This window comes from Syngnathus scovelli, chromosome 3, assembly GCF_024217435.2.
Source record: "Syngnathus scovelli strain Florida chromosome 3, RoL_Ssco_1.2, whole genome shotgun sequence".
Taxonomy (NCBI): domain Eukaryota; kingdom Metazoa; phylum Chordata; class Actinopteri; order Syngnathiformes; family Syngnathidae; genus Syngnathus; species Syngnathus scovelli.
This window is the reverse complement of record NC_090849.1, coordinates 8,578,910-8,597,339: the sequence shown is the minus strand read 5'-3', so window position 1 is coordinate 8,597,339 and position 18,430 is coordinate 8,578,910. Positions and strand designations below refer to the sequence as shown.

Here is an 18,430-nt window from a genome sequence, read left to right as displayed (position 1 = left end):
CACAATGGTGAAAATTGAGTCATTTGAACAATGGACTCATTCAAGAGTGATGGATGGGGTCGCTCTGAAGCAACAACAAAAGAACACCAACTTGATAGGGTGAAGTGCGGCAAAAAGATATGGACTTGGAGTGTCCGACAACCAAATCGCACTCCTTGCTACGGCGTTCCCAAATTTGGTGGAGCTTGGTTCAAAGTGGAAGGGAGGTTCATTGTGCACTGAGTTTGACAGAACTGAGGAGATTTGATAAATAAATAAATAAAAATTTGAAAAATACGTAGGGCTACAGAGAAAAGCATTATAATCAGAGATTGAACGGATTTGGATAAAACAAATAGGCTAAAACGGTAGGAAACAAGAGCAAGATCTGATATTTTGGCTCATCAAGCTTAAAACGTAGAGGTCGAGTTATATAAATTTTAGAACAGGACATTTGGCAGTCAGGAGGAAGCTAGGTTTCTCAATGTACCTACTCAATACAATAGTAAGGTTTTTTATACCACAGTGGAGGTTGGATGGTCAGAAAGTTAGGTACGTTCAATTTTTGACATTCACACAATCATGCATAGGAGTCACAAGGCGACAGTTAACAAGACAATGACTGCAATAGGGGCCACCTACGACTGCACCGACATGAAAAAGTAGAAGTGAGAGAGCAGAGTATGGGATTATATGCTAAAACGTCTGCTATACATTTACCAATAGGAGATTCTAGCAAAAGAAGCTACATGAGAGATGGATTAGAATCCCTTTGTATGTGTGTTCTGTTTGTGAGTAATCTCTGTAAAATTGTGACAGTCTTGTTGTCGTTCGTCTGAACTTTGTATGCCGTTTTGTTTATGTGTGCGTGCAGATGTGTGTGTGTGTGTGTGTGTGTGTGTGTGTGTGCACACCCTGTGTGGGTGCGAGCGTGTGAGGAGAAAGAAGGCATAGATAAGACAATCTCTTTTACACCAGGAGGCAATAAATGGGAACGCCCCTGTCATAAATAGTTTTTGGTTAAAGGGAATCATTAGGAAGTGTTCAAACTCTTCCCGCAAACATTCCTATTTGCCAGTTAAATGGGCACTACAATTGACTACGAGAGTTGCAAACAACAGATGAAGAGCAGTCCTTGGCAGATTATATGATCAGGACGCTCAAACTGTGTCAAAGACAAATTTACTGCCGCCTGATCTTTCCTCCTCACAGGTCGACAACCCCATCAATCCAGGAGACTGGGTCTACACCAAGGTCATCAAAAGAAGGAACTGGGCCAGCCACGACCGGAGGGACCATTCCAAGTCTTGCTGACTACACATGTTGCACCCAAGGTTGCAGGACCCACAAATGCATTAACGACGACTGCTCTCCAGGAGGAAACTGGATGGGAGCTTTGGACATCACCGCTGTGTGCCAGGATGAGAGAGCCGTTTTCAAGGTGTAAGGGCTCTACTACCAACATGGCTGCACCATCGGAAGGGACCTACTTCATTCAGAAGTTCAGAGGCACTGCCTCACCTGCATCCTGAGTGCACGTGCCTGTTCAGTACGGATCATGGTTTTGTGGTCACGAGAGTTGTCCGATGCTGCCTGCCAACTGGACACGAGTGTGTGCGCCAGTGTGTGTGACAGACCTCACCTACAGACTAGAACATCAGCAGCTGACGAAAACGCGAACACATATACAACTTCTTAGACGTGACAGTTGTGATAATGATAATGAGACGTGGATTGCGTAGATGCTGTTCTGTTGAGCATGTTTTACAGAAACTTGATGATTTGACCATCGAAAATACTTCGCAAGTGATGGATACAATGATGTACTGTTTCTGTGTTTTTCTTTTTATTTTTTTATTGATAGCGTTCTGGTCGCCTGTGGCAAAGGGGCCGTGTAAGAATTTTCCTGCTAATGACATCTGGCCAGCAGGTTTTTCGCTTACACAATAAGTTTGATCTGGGCTGTTGAGGTAATGCCTCATCTTCACTGGAAAGTGTTGCTATCATTGTTTGTTGTTTTTATTTTTACTATTCTTCTTTCTTCATTATACATATATATATGTTTTTTTCTTACTTGTCTTTGTTGTTTGGGGTGACATAATCATATGATAAAACAGGAGGGAGAAGTTAGGGTTTTCCAGGTTATCTTTATCGTAGGATTATGTTGGAATGTAACCTGTAATAATTACCCTCGCCTGTCCTGTCTTAACAAAAGTAGTAGAACAAAGTGCTAAGATCTTTTGAACTGATTGACTAGCTGCAGAGGAAGCAATCAAAGTTGTTCTGTTTCCCACAACAGTGTAAAACACCCCCTGCTCTGATCTTATCAGAGGCCGGGGGTTCACCAAACCTGTCCACTCTCACCCCCACTCTGTTTCTCTCAAACAAAAAGCTCCTGCAAGAGGCCTGAGTCAGACTTCATTCGATCATCGCTGTTCAGACAGCGACGAATGGACTCTCCACCTGCAGGTGTCCAAAAGGACTTACTTGTCTCTAAGTTGGAGTGAGCAAATCTCTCGCAATCTCTGCCAGTGGTGTGAGGAGCACATTTACACACAGCTAGTTTAGCAGGTAAAATAATGGCCTGCAACAATTCTTTTAACAAGGAGGCATGGGTAACCGGCTTACCGGTTGATGTTGTCATCCCTCTGTGCGCCCATTGTTTCGCAAAATAGAACAGAGTAGAAAACGCATACTGACTGTCTGTGTATACAGTGACTTCCTTATCTTCCGCTAATTGACAAGCTCTTGTTAGAGCAATCAGCTCAACCACTTTTCCCCCTTGTCAAGCGGCGTGTCACTTAAATCTTCTCTGGGCAGCTGTAGATGTTCTGTAGCATCCAAACAGTTATGTGGTGTTCCATCCTCTGGCAACGGGATCAACGTTGCTGGGTTAAGGATTGTGCACCTCTTTATCACAATGTGTGGTTGTGACAGAAGTATAGCAGTGTAGGACAGATGTCTGGCTGGTGACAAAAAGTTCATTTTGCTTTGCAGCAGCAACACATCTACAGCATGTGGAACCAGCAGCTCCATTTTGTGAAAGAGCATCACATCTGCAGATTGTCTCACTGCAAGCGCCGCCGCGCATACTGCTTGGACACAGTCTGGCAAAGACAGAGCCACTGGATCCAGTTTTTTTTAATAAAATGCAATTAGTCTTAGTTTGCTGCCATGACTCTGCAGTAACACTGAGGTCATAAAACCATTCCTGCAGTCTGCTGTTTGCACAAAGGTTTTATTGTAGTCTGGCAAGATAAGAGTTGTGGTTTCTATCAGAGCCTGTTTCAGCACTACAAAAGCATCATCCGCTGCTGGTGTCCACATGATTTTTTCTGTCATTGTCATGGGAACTCCATGCACAATATCCAGCAGCGGTTGTGTTTTTTCCGCATAATGTGGGATCCATGCTCTGCAGTAATTGCAGAGCCTCAAAAATGACATCATTTGTTTTTTTGTTTCAGGTTTCGGTGTATCTGAAATAATCTGCTTTCTGGTTCTTTGTATCTGTCTTCCAGAAGCCGACAAAGTGTGACCTAAATAGTTCACTTCCTGTCTGACCCATTGTAACTTATTTTTGCTCACTTTATTCCCTGTTTTGCAGAGATAGTGTAACAATGCTAAGGAGTCTGCCTTGCAAGCAGCTTCAGTTTCAGAGGCTACCAGGAGATCATCTACATAAACTAGAAGTTGGCTTTTGTTTGACATCTGAAAATCAGCCAAACAGGCCATGATAGCTTGAACGAAAATAGTTGGACTATCAGCAAATCCTTGTGGCAATCTGTTGTATGTATAGCTTTGTCCTTTAAAGGTAAAAGCGAACCAAAACTGTGAGTCTGGGTGAATTGGCACTGAGAAAAATGCATTGCTGAGATCAATTACTGTGAAATACTTCTGATTAGGTTTCAAAGTGTTCAGAAGTGTGTGTGGGTCAGGCACATTGGGTGCTCTTGTTTGCACTGCATCATTCACTGCTCGTAAATCTTGTATCATTCGCCAATTAATTTTGTCGGCCTTTTGGACTGGAAAAATGGGAGTGTTGCAAGGAGAATCCGAGCATTCCCTAATGATTCCTCCTGCCAAAAGATCATTTATAACAGGGACAATCCCATGTATTGCCTCCTGTTTTAAAGGATATTGCTTAACTCTCGGACGCCACTCTGATCTTGGTTTGATCTGTACTGGGGAAATGGATCGTAAAAGACCTACATCAGGCCCTTGGTCCACAGTTTTTCAGGAAGCCCAGCCAATTCCCCCTCCTCCTTTTCATTCAAACAAATGTCAACTAGTCAGGGAAGCGCACAAGCGCCTGCTCTGCCTACAGCCACTTCACACACTGTTTGCTTCCACACGTCACAACTGGTACTGTAGCTCCACCCATCACCTTTGTCCTCATAATCAGTCACAGATCCAGCAAGTTTAATTCGGGAACCCACATCTGCCCACGTTATACTGTGAGGTTTAAACAATGAGATGTGCGGTACAGCCAACAATTTGTATCTGTCTTTCTGAGGAGCGGGCAAGAGCACAGCGGCAGCTGCAAATGACCTGCGATCAGTGTACAGAGCAGTGATTGTTAAAGTTACTTCTGTGTTGCTGAGAAAACTTCCAATATAGTCATCTTGTGGATCAGTGAGAATATTCATGGTGACATGTAATTCAGTACAAGTCATTTCTGATTCAGGTTGGGACAATTGTTTTCGAGCTTCACCCAGCAATCTGCTTGGGAGTTTAGGATTTCGTTCAGGAGGGATGGCATAGGAGCAGCAAATCTGTGCTGCTTGTGCAGCATATGAGTCCACATCTCTCACTCTACATGCTCGCATGCCATCCTTTACTGGAATTATTGCAATTCCCAACCGAGTCATCAGATCTCGTCCCAGCAGGTTTATGGGACATTTTGGAGATAGGACAATCGAAACTGAAGCCATGCTTCCAGTTTCCTTATCTCTCACTTCAACTGGATTAGAGATACTCTCCTTGTGTACCTGCCCATCAGCAGATTTCACCCAAATAGTATTTTGGGAGGCCTTTAGATTTGGGACTTTAGTTTTTATCACGGTTTTACAAGCCCCGGTATCACACAAAAACTCGACATCACTGCCTCCAATGTTTAGAGTAACATATGGTTTTTCTTTTAATGCACTCAGAATGTCCCATGCTGTATGGACATCTACTATTTCTTCCTCTATAGGAGCACCAGAGGTCAAAGGGGGGGGATCTAGTCATGCTGAGAATTTGGCCTTTCCTCTGCCTCTTCCTCCACCCTTTGATTGGTTATGTTTTTTTCTAAAACAGTCTTTTGACCAGTGGCCACGTTTCCCACAGTTCCAACAGTTGTCAGAATCTCGTGGGGGTTTTGAATTATATGCCGGCCTGCGACCTTGTTGGCCTCTACCTCCTCCTCTGCCTTGCTGGGACCCTTGGAAGAAGACTGTTGTATCTTCATCTAGTTCATCATCATTAACTAGATGAAATACATCAGAACTTTTGCCTTTTTTGATCACTTTTTCAGCATGTCTGGCCCATTGCATAGTTGTTGTCACACTTGCAACATCCACTTCCACCAAATGTTTCCTCACCCAGTTGCCTATTTCAGGGCGGAAATTAGTGAGGAGCGCATTTTTAAGCTGTTGTTGATAAGCACTCTCAGCTGTATCATTGAATGGGATGCCACTATGCACCCTGAATTCTTTTTCAAATCTCAAACGAAAATCATCAGTATCTTCGCCAGGCTTCTGTTTTATTCCTGCCAAATGACCATAATTTGCTCGTCTTTGAAATATAGTTCGCACTCTTTGCACAAGACCATTCCATTGTGCTGCATACTCCCCTCCCAATTGATTTCCCTCAATGGGATAGGGAAAAGGCCCTTGATTATTTCTACCTGTATAATTTCCTCTAACCTTTGCCCAGTCTTTTCTCAAGGAGGACATTGCAGCTTCTCCTGCCTCATGTCCATTCAGTCTATAGGAATGTATAATTCCAGCCATGTCCTCTGCCCATATAGCTGGGTCTTCAGCAACAGGGGTAACCCCTTCAACTGCTTTTCTTGCCTCTTCCAAAGTCCATGGCCGGAAAACATATGTATGTGGGAGTTGGCCGGAAAACATATGTATGTGGGAGTTGGCCTTCCCCTACAGTAGGGTTTGGCACCTGTATCATTGGGCACACATCAACCTTGTCTAAATTTTGAGAAAATCTAGCAGCAGTGGTCAAACTTCTTGTTTGTACAGGACTTCAAGTATTGTGACCCTGACTTCTTTTGCTGTTATATGGGGGGGGCTGCAGGTTTGTTAAGCTTGGATACAAGTTTTGTGTACGAGCGGACGGCCCCTCTTGCTCCTCTGCTCGAGCTGCCCCTTCAGCGTCGGCTGGAGCCGTGGCCGCGGCAGTGCGCCTGCGCACTGCGGCCTCATTGTCTTCCGGCCTGACAAACATAGTCTCAGCCTCATCACCTTTCATCTTTCTATCTTTTGTCTTTTGGATTTGTTCTCTCTTGTGAAGCTTTTAACCACATTTTAGCACAATCCAATTCTCTCTCTTTTCTTTTCTTTTTCAGTCCATTTTTCTTTTTATCCACACTCTCTTCCAAAACATCAACTACTATCTTTCACACTTCAACTCTCAACTTCCCTTCTACTCCATACTTTTTCTTCCACTTTGGCATATATTGCATACAATTAAGAAATCTACTCGCCATGTACTTCTCATCTCCGTCAAGAGGTAGAGATTTACCGTTTTTATTTACCATCTTAATTCTAGTAGTTTTAGGTTATACAATTTCTTTTTTCTCAAAAATATTTTTATTATTATTATTATTACTTAATTATTACTTATTTATTTCTTTGACTCTTTGAGGATCCTCAATGCAGGTTTAAATCGATCTTTCAACAAATTACTAGCCTGTATTATTGTCGTGGATCAATGCTAGAACTGCTATTTAGTCAATTTATCCTACCAGTTACACACTCAATCACACAAGTTATCCCTGCCTACGCGAAGTCCTCCTTTTTTAAAAAAGAAGCTGCTTCATCCAGTGAGGGGACTCTACAACACCCCCCACCTTCCCTGGGAACTAAAGACAACAGTCCCTGTCCCCAGCCCTGCCAACGCGAAGTCCTCCTTTTTTTTTTTTTTGTAAAAAAAAAGGAGCTGCTTCATCCAGTGAGGGGACTCTACAACACCCCCCACCTTCCCTGGAAACTAAAGACAAAAGTCCCTGTCCCCAGCCCTGCCAACGCGAGGTTGTACTCCTTAGAACAGTGGTCGTCAAATAATGATCCACGGAGGTACTGAGATTTTAAAACAGTTTGAGAACTACTGCTCCAAAAGAGACACCTCATCCAGAGGGGGAGTCTACAACACCCCCTCCTTCCACAAAATTTATTCCTGTGCACTTCTTCCTTTTTACGCGTTTCACAAACAACAACACAATCACACAACTTCAGGCCTTTAACTTACTTGTCCCCTGGTTCGTTGCACTGCCGGGTCCCGTCAATCCACCTCTGTCAGACGAAGGCAGACCTAAGATGCTGGCCCAGCGAAGATTTTCCTTCCCAGGTCTTTCTTTACCAGGTCCGGCTAGTGGACGCTGGCCCGTCGACGGTGTACAGCGCGTCGTCCTCTGTCAGCCAGATGGTGGGTATGAGAGGTCCCGGGTTTCGGCACCAAAATGTTAGCGATTTGCTCACTCCAACTTATTTTGCAAGAACCACACGGGAGACAAGTAAGTCCTTTTAGACACCTGCAGGTGGAGAGTTCACTCGCTCAAGGAATGAAATCTGAAAAGTCTCCTTCCTGCAAGGGCATATTTATTAGGAGGAACAGAGTGGGGGTGAGAGTGGGGGTCAGAGTAGACAAATGGCCGAAGCCCCTGGCTGATCAAAGCACAGCAGGGGGTCCTTCACGATGTTGTGTGAACAAAACAACTTTGATTGCTTCCTCTGCAGCTAGTCAATCAGTTCAAAAGATCTTAGCACTTTGTTCTACTACTTTTGTTAAGACAGGACAAGCGAGTTTAATTATTACAGGTTACATTCCAACATAATCATAGGATCAAACTAACCTGAAAACCCTAACAAACACCTTTCCGGGGATCTTCTCGCTTTTTAAGAATATCCCCTGCCATCTCTCCTTGATAGTTCCATGCTGTCACTGGAATGTCGTCTAGGCCAATTGCCTTTCCACTCTCCATCTTTTACTAATGTCTGGGTATGAATTTTATCTATATTTATTTTTCTCACTCATTGGCGGCCCCACAGAGGGACTTGAAGCGGCTCCACAGAGGGACGTTGTGTGCCAACGGAGGGACCCTGGTGGCATCAACGATTTTGGTGACCTCAGTTAAACTGAGGTCAACAGAGGGAGTGAAGGAATGGGGTCAAAATACAAAAAGTCCTGCCTAGCTACAAAAACAGATGTGCTCAAACCTCATTGAATAAAGTACATAAGCAGACAAGTATATTCACATATTAAATCAATAAAAGAAACATTTTAAGCATATAATTATACCTACACACCAAATCAATAAATAAGACATAACTAGACATTTTTGATAAGTGGTAGTAATGAGGAAGGTTTTTATAAACTTTATGATCTAATAGATATTTCTGAGCACTTTGAAATAACAAATGTCTTTTGATATATGGCCTAAATAGCTTAATGACCCTTAAGGAACTGTGTAATGCATGCCTGATGTTTTTCTCTAAATCATGGACACGGCCAGAGTCGTCTTGACCGTTCACTACTTGATTGTATCTTATGTTTTGACTGATGCTAGACGCCATTTTTGATTACTACTGAACGCTCTGCACAGAGGGAAATATTTTGCCTAACAAAGAAAAGATACGGTTGGAAGCATGATTAAACTAAGAATAAGCAAAGACATGAAGTATCAAAAGAACAAACTTTACATAGTCAGGGAACAGCAATAGATTAATGATGTCACAGCCAAAAGCTAACATAATTTCGTACAAAATGACAAAATTGAAAGAATGAGGTACGACAGTGTATGTCCAAGATTGGAGAAGAATGTTCACAGGAAGGTCACGTGGAGATAAAACCAACAGGTGCCAGAGGGAGCCAGCCAAGGACTCGGCCGAAGATGATCGCCAAGGCCAAAAGCCGGGATGGAAGACAACAGCCCCCACACACACTGAATCGCCCATAACCAGCACCCACTCCCATGGCGAAGTTGCCCCACCCCAAAGACTCATCACCCATCAAACTCGGCCCTCACTGGCATGTGCAGCTGATATAAGCTAACCAAAGAACCTTGAACGTTGCCTTTTCTGAATGGAGACTTTCCGCTCTTGAAGGGCCCAGCGCTGTACTTTCCTGAAAACAGAGCTTTTTGAACAAGAATTGTGATTGAACTCAACCAACCTGTGTAAGTCTAATTTCTGCTTCAGTGTCTTAGCATTTTCCTAAATCTGAAGAAATCAAAGGAGCACGCAGTGAGTAAATTGGATAACAGGTGATTGGCAATGGCTTTTGCTGTGAGGCGCAGATAACGCGCTCCTTAAATTGTGGACAAAATCCAACAGTAGATACTGATCAAATTTGTCCAGACCTGCGGAGGCAAATTTGCCCTTCAAATCTGCATGTCTTCGGCTGTTGTAGTGTCCATCCTTGGCACCAACTCAAGAAACTTTTCAGTAACAGTCAATGTCTCATCAACTCCACAAATAAATAAGACCAGTTGTGCCACATCTGTGATGTCGGTGCTCTCGTCAATTGCAACGGAAAATGCAATAAATGACTTGACTCTCTGCTGATAGGTCCGAAATCCTTTCTGCTATAGTATTCTTCGTCAGACTAATATTAGCAAAAGCTTTTCGCTTCTCGGGACATACAAGTTCAGCCGCCTTCATTATGCATCGTTTAACAAAGTCTCCATCGGAATACGGCTTTGATGCTAATGCTATTTCGTTGGCAATCAGGTAGCTGGCTTTTACTGCTACTTCACTGACTTGTCGGCTCTGGATGAAAGTTGACTGCTGTTTCCTCAGACCCGCCTGCAATTTGTTGATCTGCAAGCCGTCATATTTTTCGCTGTGAAGAGTCTCATAGTGACGTTGAATATTATATTCCTTCAATACCGAAACTTGTTGCAAACACACCAAGCACAAAGGTTTTCCGTGCTTATCTATAAATAAATAGGACATGGTCCATTTTTCATTGAAATTTCTACACTCCGTATCTACTTTTCTACGTTTGGATAATGATATTTTGGCTAATGAGGGTGTAGGGGAGTTGTAGAGACCAGGGTAGAAACAACGTTGTAACAAGCAGCAATTGGTGCATTGCTACCGTCTGCTGTGTTGGGTCTGTCTTCTCTGATCAAAACAATGTTGTACTCTGATCAAAGAGCGGATAATCCATGAATTGCATATTATTAAAAATATTAATTCCGTGTCTTTTATGCATTTTTTCACTTTTAAATTATCCTGCGGGCCTGATCGAACGCGGGCCTGATCGAACCTCCTTGCGGGCCGGTTGTGTAGATTTCACAAGTGGGCCCCAATCTCTGCCATTAGTTTTGCAGAAATATGAATTAGCTGTTTTAAGTGAGACACACAGGCACCGATATGGAGGTAGATTGGGGTCAAACGTTTGCATATCTGTTATCCTCTTTTACCCTCTCTTTTATGTGCCCGCTCTTGGGTATGGATACTGTTGGACACTGAATTTACCCCTGGAATCAATAAAGTATCCATCCATCCATCCATCCATCCATCCATCCATCCATCCATCCATCCATCCATCCATCCAACATAGACCATTCACAAAAACCCAATATGTTGATTTTTGTGTTTTTGACTTGAGATCCGCATAAGTTGACCAACCACGACTGATTCTGTGCAGCACCATGATCTAATAATTAAAGTGTAAGCTACAGTTCAGTTTACATGCTTTTACCTCAACAGCTCCATCTCGAGCATGGTCAGATGTCTTGAGAATATCATCCACAGTCCACCACTGGTCCAACAGGTATAGAGCAACAGCAGTGAGCGGATCAGTGGGAGAAAAGAGGGCCAGGATCCTGGTTTTGTCACTGGAGCCATACAGAGGAATAAAGCCTACCCTGGAAAGCTCTAAACTGACCTGAAGCCAGTGAGGATAGCACAGACATTAGTTGGTCAATATGCAATAAATATACCAAACATCTTCAATATTATGACAACAATCTAAAGAGATTCCACGCAGGAGCTTTACAGTGAACCCCCACATATTTGTGGTTAATCTATTCACAGTTTTTTTCTTCTGAGATTCCTTGAGATGAATTTAGAAAAAATATTAAATTTTCCCTTGCCCGGATGCGGATTATCCTATGGGGCCAGGTCTGGAGGTGGGGCTGGATAGGTAGGTGTCTGTTCGGCCTCAGCCGCTCGAAAGGACAACATGAGTGGCATTGTCCATGGAGTGGTCTGCTGGAGTAGCATCACAGCAGCTGACAAAAGATGCTTGACGAGCTCATTAAGAAGTCAACCCCGTTCTGGGATGCCCTCCGCAACTTATAAAGGAGGTGAGAAAGAGGAGGATCACGGTAAAGCGGTCCTCCATGTTGGACAGAGAGTCTCACCACCTCCGTTACACACTGAATGCACTGAGTAGCATCTTTAGTGAAAGGATGCTCTGCCAAAGTGTGACACAGAGGTATTGCAGGTCATTTCTTCCTGCTGCTGTCAGAACAAAAACCCCAGTGCGCAAACATTCATATTTATATGTAAAAATATCAAACCGTTCAAATAGAACATAACAGCGATCACTGCCAGGGGTGGGGGTTTTATGAGAATCTTAGAGATGTATTCAAATGAGACTCAAGTACAATACAAGTGATCCCTCGCCACTTTGCGCTTCACCTATTGTGAAGCCCGTTTCTAAGTAACGGGCGAATGACGTTCAAATACATGCTGATAGCTCGGGAGGCGCAGCAGCCGGCTCCGCGCAAGGGAAAGCCACAACTGGGGGCATAGGAGGAGTCGGGACATGTGACAGTATTATGTGTTTGTTCTTTTATTTACTGTAATGGTACACTACATGCAAAAAACAGTGTGGGATTGTTATTAAGGGAATAGGATAGGTTTATGTAACGTATAAGTATTGGAGAGGGTTTATACAGCCTTAATATTGTATGTAGGACCACAATGCAACAGGAGATTTGTGCAGAACCATGACTCTGTAAGGGATCGGACAGTACAGCCAAGTGCGTAGCGACAGACTTTATTGTGGAAGGGGATGATGGGAACAGCTGGCGCTGGAGCGGCGATCGGGCTGGGGTGGACAAACAATTCTGCGGGATTCCAAATAGTCAAGCGAGTCAGTATCTCAGAGACTGATGAGCGAAGCAGCATCAAGGGACAGATTGGTGTTAATCCTGAAGGTAAACACTTTGCATGGCTTGACAAAGTAAACCACACATCAAATAAACCTGCAATACACCCATTCTCTCTGGTGGCTAACAAGAAACACTACGTGCTGTTAGATTCAATCCAGTAGTCATAAATACATATGTCGTTTCTATTCGCGGGTATTTGTTTATTGCGGCTGGTTCTGGAACACATCTCCCGTAATAAATGAGGGATCACTATATATTGTTTTTTAAAATCTTTCAAACTCAAACTTGACTTTCAAAAACTTCTGACTGCTTTACACTGGAATTTAACAAATCAAACTATATCTTATTGTTGATGTACAGTGTTTAGTTGCAGCGGTGTAGAATTGCAGTCCTTCGTACTGACAGTTGTGTCAAATATTTCAATATTTTTCAGGGGTGGGTGACTGTTCGACAAATGTTGATTTTAAGGCATACTTGCTAGTTTTTAAGGATGACCCTGAATTAGGTGAAAATGTCCCCACTACTAGACATACGTATTTTATAAAATGTACAGTATATTTGAAGCTGCATTGTTAATTACCCGCTCAAAATGTTACAGCATTTTACCAGTTAGCAGAGTAATATTTGTGCAAGAAGAGAGTATTTCCACTTATAATATTTCCTCTCAGAGAATTTTCCAAGTACACAAACCTAACAGACTACAGATTATGATATGTGTTCCATTGCACTGACAATGCTCTGACTAAACAGAGAAGTATGTATCTTTTGAGGTATAGGCTGTATAACCTTCGTGGAGTCAGAGAGGATGAGTTGCTTGGCAGAATCTGTGTTGCTGTAAAGTAGGCTGTTCATGTAGTTGCGAGCTGATACTTCCAGATCAGCCTGACTGAATTTGGCCAGGAAATCCACAGGGAACTTCATACCTAGATTACACAAAATTGTAAGCATTTGGACACATCAGCTTCAATAGATGTAGCCACAATAATCATAAGCATTCTTTTTTCACAAATGTTTTCTTTAACATTAGTAAAATACTGGGGAAAACCTGCAATTAGTATACGACATGAACAAGCTTTGCTTCCCATCAGAGAGCATAAAACAGAAGCATGGACCGTATTTTCTGGATTATAAATCGCTCTGGAATACAAATCGCACCAGCCATAAAATGCATAGCTATAACTATAGCAAAATACTAACATACTATGAAACAATGAACAATGAAATCTTCATCCTTGGTGTAACTTTTAAACAACTCCGCTAACTTCGGAGGTAAAAGATGTGGCGCTTCCGCTTCTATTACGTCAGAATCATCAACACAGACCTAGAGCGACCTCTTGTGGTTGAATGTGAAAATAACATGTGAAATGATATAAGAATGTGTTAATAATTTCACACAGTGTAAGTCGCACACCCGGCCAAACTATGAAAAAAAATGCAATTTATTGTCCGGAAAATACGGCAGTCCCCTGTGCTTTCTACTAAGCAAAGGGGAAGAAAATGTGTGTACAGATGCATGTGTTTCACCAGTGAAAGCTGGCCCCTGTGCAGCCCTGTGAATACCAGCACACATCCCATCCATAAACCAGTCAGGCTATTTGTGTTTTGTTTGCGTTTGTCTGTAATACTACATTGTTTCTGGTTTAAATTGTTGTCTGTAAATTGCTATTATGTCCATATATTTCTTGAATGGGACTACACGTGGAAATTAGCATTGTGCAGAATCAAGTGGAGCCACAACAAAGCTGTTCACATTTATTAATATGCACTGCCTCAATCTAATAAACAAGAACCATATTATTTTTGTTGTCGTGTTAGTTTTAGGGCAATAAGTTAAATAAAAAAACAATCATACATTATTTTCAGTTTACAACTGCCCCTTCCCCGTAAATCAATGTACTTATTTTCGTAAGCTATATCACCCCCTCAAGCCAGACTTTAATGATCGACCATTTTATACAGTTCACTGGAGTCAATCTCCTACCTCCAAAATCATCACTTTTCAGGAGACGCACTGCATTTGTTCAACCATTAGTCTTGCTAAAAACAAAGACATCAAGCCATTTTCAATCATGTAAATCGGTCAATGTTGTTGTTGTTGTTTTTTTTTTTTTAATGCACACATGTAGACTGGATCAAGCAATATTCTAGCATGGTTCAGCGATAATCCGGATCATCACGAACAGTGAAGACTGCACTGCAGGTCGTGAAATCGACTGCAAATAGTTTAACAGAAAGGAACACAAAGTTCTCATGAATAGAAAGGGGGATGGGCTGCATGTGTGCACGAGTGGGTGTGTGACCGCACGCTCACGGGATATATGACTGCACAGGACAACAGATTTCACACGCAACATCATGCATGGTGCAACTAATGAAAACATACATATGGACTGTGTTCTGTGGACGGACATATATTTATATGTCATATATATTAGATATTTCCGTGATTATGTCCCATTTCATTTTGACAGTTGGTAAACTTATACTACTCACTAACTTCGCAAATTCTTGTTGAAATACTCAATCATCATTATTAATATGTGTTTTCAGAACCAAATACTCAGCCTACAGGTAGAAAATATAGATTTGTAAAAAAACAAAAAAACAAAACCTTTCTACCAGCTGTCAACATAGCCTAACAGCGGACGTTCACTCACACATTCGATAGGCAGCACTCTCGCACTTACCGTCGAGACGTCTCCCTCTTTCTCTTCCCAAACAAACGGTAACCAATCTAACGGGCTAAAAAGGTTTAAAAGGCGACTGCTCTTGCTGCTGCTGATCGAACGATGTGCGCATGCCCTGCTTCGGTCACCATGCCTGTGAAATTCTTATGTAACTCAGCTTTAATCCCTTCTAACTCTTTAAAATTAATTGGATCTTGTTAACATGGCAGTCGCACTCTGCGTGTTTGTTGTAACATCAGCAACAACGTTGTCAACATTGGTGACCAACTTCTTTACCAATTTTTATATTCCAAAACTGTGGTCTCTTTCAACAACACCAAATACAAAACGTGGCTAAACAAACCTTGTATAAACCTTGTGTTCTTAACTTAAGAACGTGACCACCATTCATTTATAGTTAATGATCTTAACTATAAATGAATAGACATGTATACATATGCTATCAATTTATTCTGAATAATTAAGCCAATCCTTAAAATGTAAGGATTAAGGGCATAAAGAGTAAGGATCAAATTAAGGGCAGAGCATGATTCTGAAACAATAATGACATGGAGAATACCAAAATCACCACTTTGTATGAATACAATCAATCAATCAATCATCCATCCATCCATCCATCCATCCATCCATCCATCCATCCATCCATCCATCCATCCAGCCATCCAGCCATCCATCTTTTATTTGACAACTTTGAGCATGGAATTTGACTCCGGTAGATCTTGGCCTCTGTACAACATTTAGGTGGCTAACAACATTCAGGACGACGTGTGCAAAAATTTACAATTATTGACAATTATTCTCAAACATCCCCTGATCGTAAACTTACATTATGTCAACAAGTGTGAATTATTGCTTGATTGATACTTCAAAGAGCTCATTATTATTATTATTATTATTATTATTATTATTATTATTATTATCCATCCATTCTTCCATCCGTCTGTCCGTCCGTCCGTTCATTATCTGTACCGCTTGTCCCCATGGGAGTCACGGGCGTGCTGGAGTCAGTCATCGGGCAGTAGGTGGGGGACACCCTGAACTGGTTGCCAGCCAATCACAGGGCACACAGAGACGAACAACCATTTGTACTGGGACTCACACCTAGGGACAATTTGGAGTGCTCAATCGGCCTACCAAGCATGTTTTTGCGATGTGGGAGAAAACTGGAGTGCCCGGAGAAAACCCACGCAGGGAGAACATGCAAACTCCACACAGGGAGGGCCGGAGGTGGAATTGAACCCGCACCCTCCGGACGTGCTAACCAGTGCGCCACCGAGCTGCCCCCGCCCTATTATTATCCATCCATCCATCCATCCATCCATCCATCCATCCATCCATCCATCCATCCATCCATCCATCCATCCATCCATCCATTTTCTGCGCTGCTTGTCCCCAAAATATGCCGGTACCTGCTTTTATGCGGTCCATCAGAACCGAATATTTAACAGCTCCCAGGAAGGCAAGGAGTGACGAGTGAAATTTGATATCATACTTAGTCCAAGTCCAATTCGAAGACTCTGGAAATTCATCGTAGTAGATTTTGGTCCAATCTCAAAAAGAATGAAAAATCCATCTTCGTCTAAATGGCGTACTTTACACCGGGCAGCGTCAGGGCCCTCGCCCTGACCAGGAAGAGCCTCCTCGCTTTGTGTCAGGATGACATATTTATAGGCTTCCCTTGCACGTGCCTTCCCCTATAGGTCTCCCTGCACGTGACAGGGATTTCCCTATCGGCCTCTATAGGTCCTACACCTATATTATTTACTAAAAATAGACTGAAGCTGCATCCTCGACTGGATGAGGTGACCTCTGGGTCAGGCTCATGCGTGGGATCGCAGTCTTCCAGAATAGAATAGAATAGAATAGATTTTTATTGTCATTGTCACACATGTACAACGAAATTTAAAAAGTGCCAACCGATCAGTGCAAAGATAAAAAATAAAATAAATACAATAAATAGAATAAAAAGTTAAAAATTACAAGCTAAAAACCACACAGAAGAACATACACATACATGATCATTAATTTTTTACCGGCATTTAATGTGACTACCGCCGTAGGGTAAAAACTGCTAGTTTTAACGAATCAGCTAGTCCTTGATCTAATTGATCTGTAGTGTGCCTGATGGCAACAGTTTGAAAAGGGAGTGGCCAGGGTGGGAAGTGTCCTTCAGAATGTTCTGTGTTTTTTTGAGACAGCGGGTTCTGTGTAGGTCTTCCAGTGTGGGGAGAGGGCAGCCAATGATCTTCTGTGCTGTGTTGATGACCCCTTGGAGCTTTTTCCTCTGAGCTGCAGTGCAGCTGGTGTACCAAACACATCGAGGGGGAGTGGTCTTCAGCGGGCAAGTGCTGTTCTGAGCGTCGAAGCGAGCAAAGAAGCGGTTTAGATCGTTGAGCAGACAGACGTCCTCACAGCTCTGCGGCGCGGGCTTGTAGTCCGTGATGGTCTGAATGCCCTGCCAAAGGCTCCATGCGTCCCTGCTATCCTTGAAGTGGGTGGTAATCTTGCAAGGGAACGCCCTTTTCGCTTCCTTGATGCCCCGGGACAGGTCGGTTCTTGCTGTCCTCAAGCCAGCCTCATCCCCCGCTCTGAAGGCTTCGTCCCTGGCCCTCAGCAGCCTGAGGACAGCCCCTGTCAGCCATGGCTTCCAGTTAGCCCGAGTGACGATGGATTTCGAGTGAGTTACATCATCAATGCACTTTGTGATGTAAGAGGAAACAGAGTCAGTATACTCCTCTGTCCGATCGTTGCAAGTGGCCACCCGCTTGTCCCAGTCAGTAGGGTCAAAGCAGTCTCGAAGCGCATCAGAGGTACCCTCAGGCCACACCCGCACCCGCTTGCGAACCGGCCTGGATGCTTTCACCAGTTGTTTGTATGCGGGCAAAAGCATAACAGTGAGATGGTCAGAAAATCCAAGACGGGGGAGGGGGGCGGCTTTCGAAAGCTCCTTTATGCGTAGAGTAGACCAGGTCCAGGAAGCTGTCACCACGTGTTGGAAAATTAACATGCTGGTGAAGCCTCGGAAAAATTGACTTCAGGTTAGCATGATTAAAGTCCCCAGCGAAGATGGTGAAATCGTCAGGGTGCGCCATCTGTTGTTCACTGATAGCCTGGTACAGTTCATTAAGAGCCGCGATCCTGTCGCCTTCGATGTTGGAAGGCGGGATGTATACCGCGACCTGCAGAATCGCAGTGAATTCCCTCGGCAGGTAAAAAGGACGGCACTTAATGATCACAAACTCCGCTGGTGGCGAGCAGTGCTTGCAATAGCACTACAGAGTCCTGGCACCATTCGTCACGGATGTAGACGCATATTCCACCTCCTCGCGATTTTCCCCCTCTTACAATGGCACGGTCCGCCCGATAGCACGCTAGCCGCTCCAGCACAGCAGAGTCCGGAATGTTGACAGTCAACCAAGTC

At 43.2% G+C, this 18,430-nt stretch overlaps 1 protein-coding gene across 9 annotated transcripts in view; it reads right to left on the bottom strand.

Moving 5' to 3' along the window:
* LOC137840121 (uncharacterized) overlaps positions 1-15,428 on the bottom strand; it is an 83,306-nt gene extending 67,878 nt beyond the window's left edge. For 4 of the 9 annotated variants that reach the window (XM_068650053.1, XM_068650054.1, XM_068650060.1 and 1 more), the window contains exons 1-3: positions 15,010-15,402; positions 13,109-13,245; positions 10,903-11,088 (exon numbers count right to left, since the gene is read on the bottom strand). In XM_068650053.1, the coding sequence (XP_068506154.1) occupies positions 10,903-11,088; positions 13,109-13,243 (321 nt within the window). In that variant the 5' untranslated portion in view covers positions 13,244-13,245; positions 15,010-15,402. Of the gene's footprint in view, positions 1-10,902; positions 11,089-13,108; positions 13,246-15,009 lie in introns of all 9 variants that reach the window. The other 5 variants (XM_068650055.1, XM_068650058.1, XM_068650057.1 and 2 more) reach the window with 5 other exon arrangements.
* Positions 15,429-18,430: the final 3,002 nt, after the last annotated feature.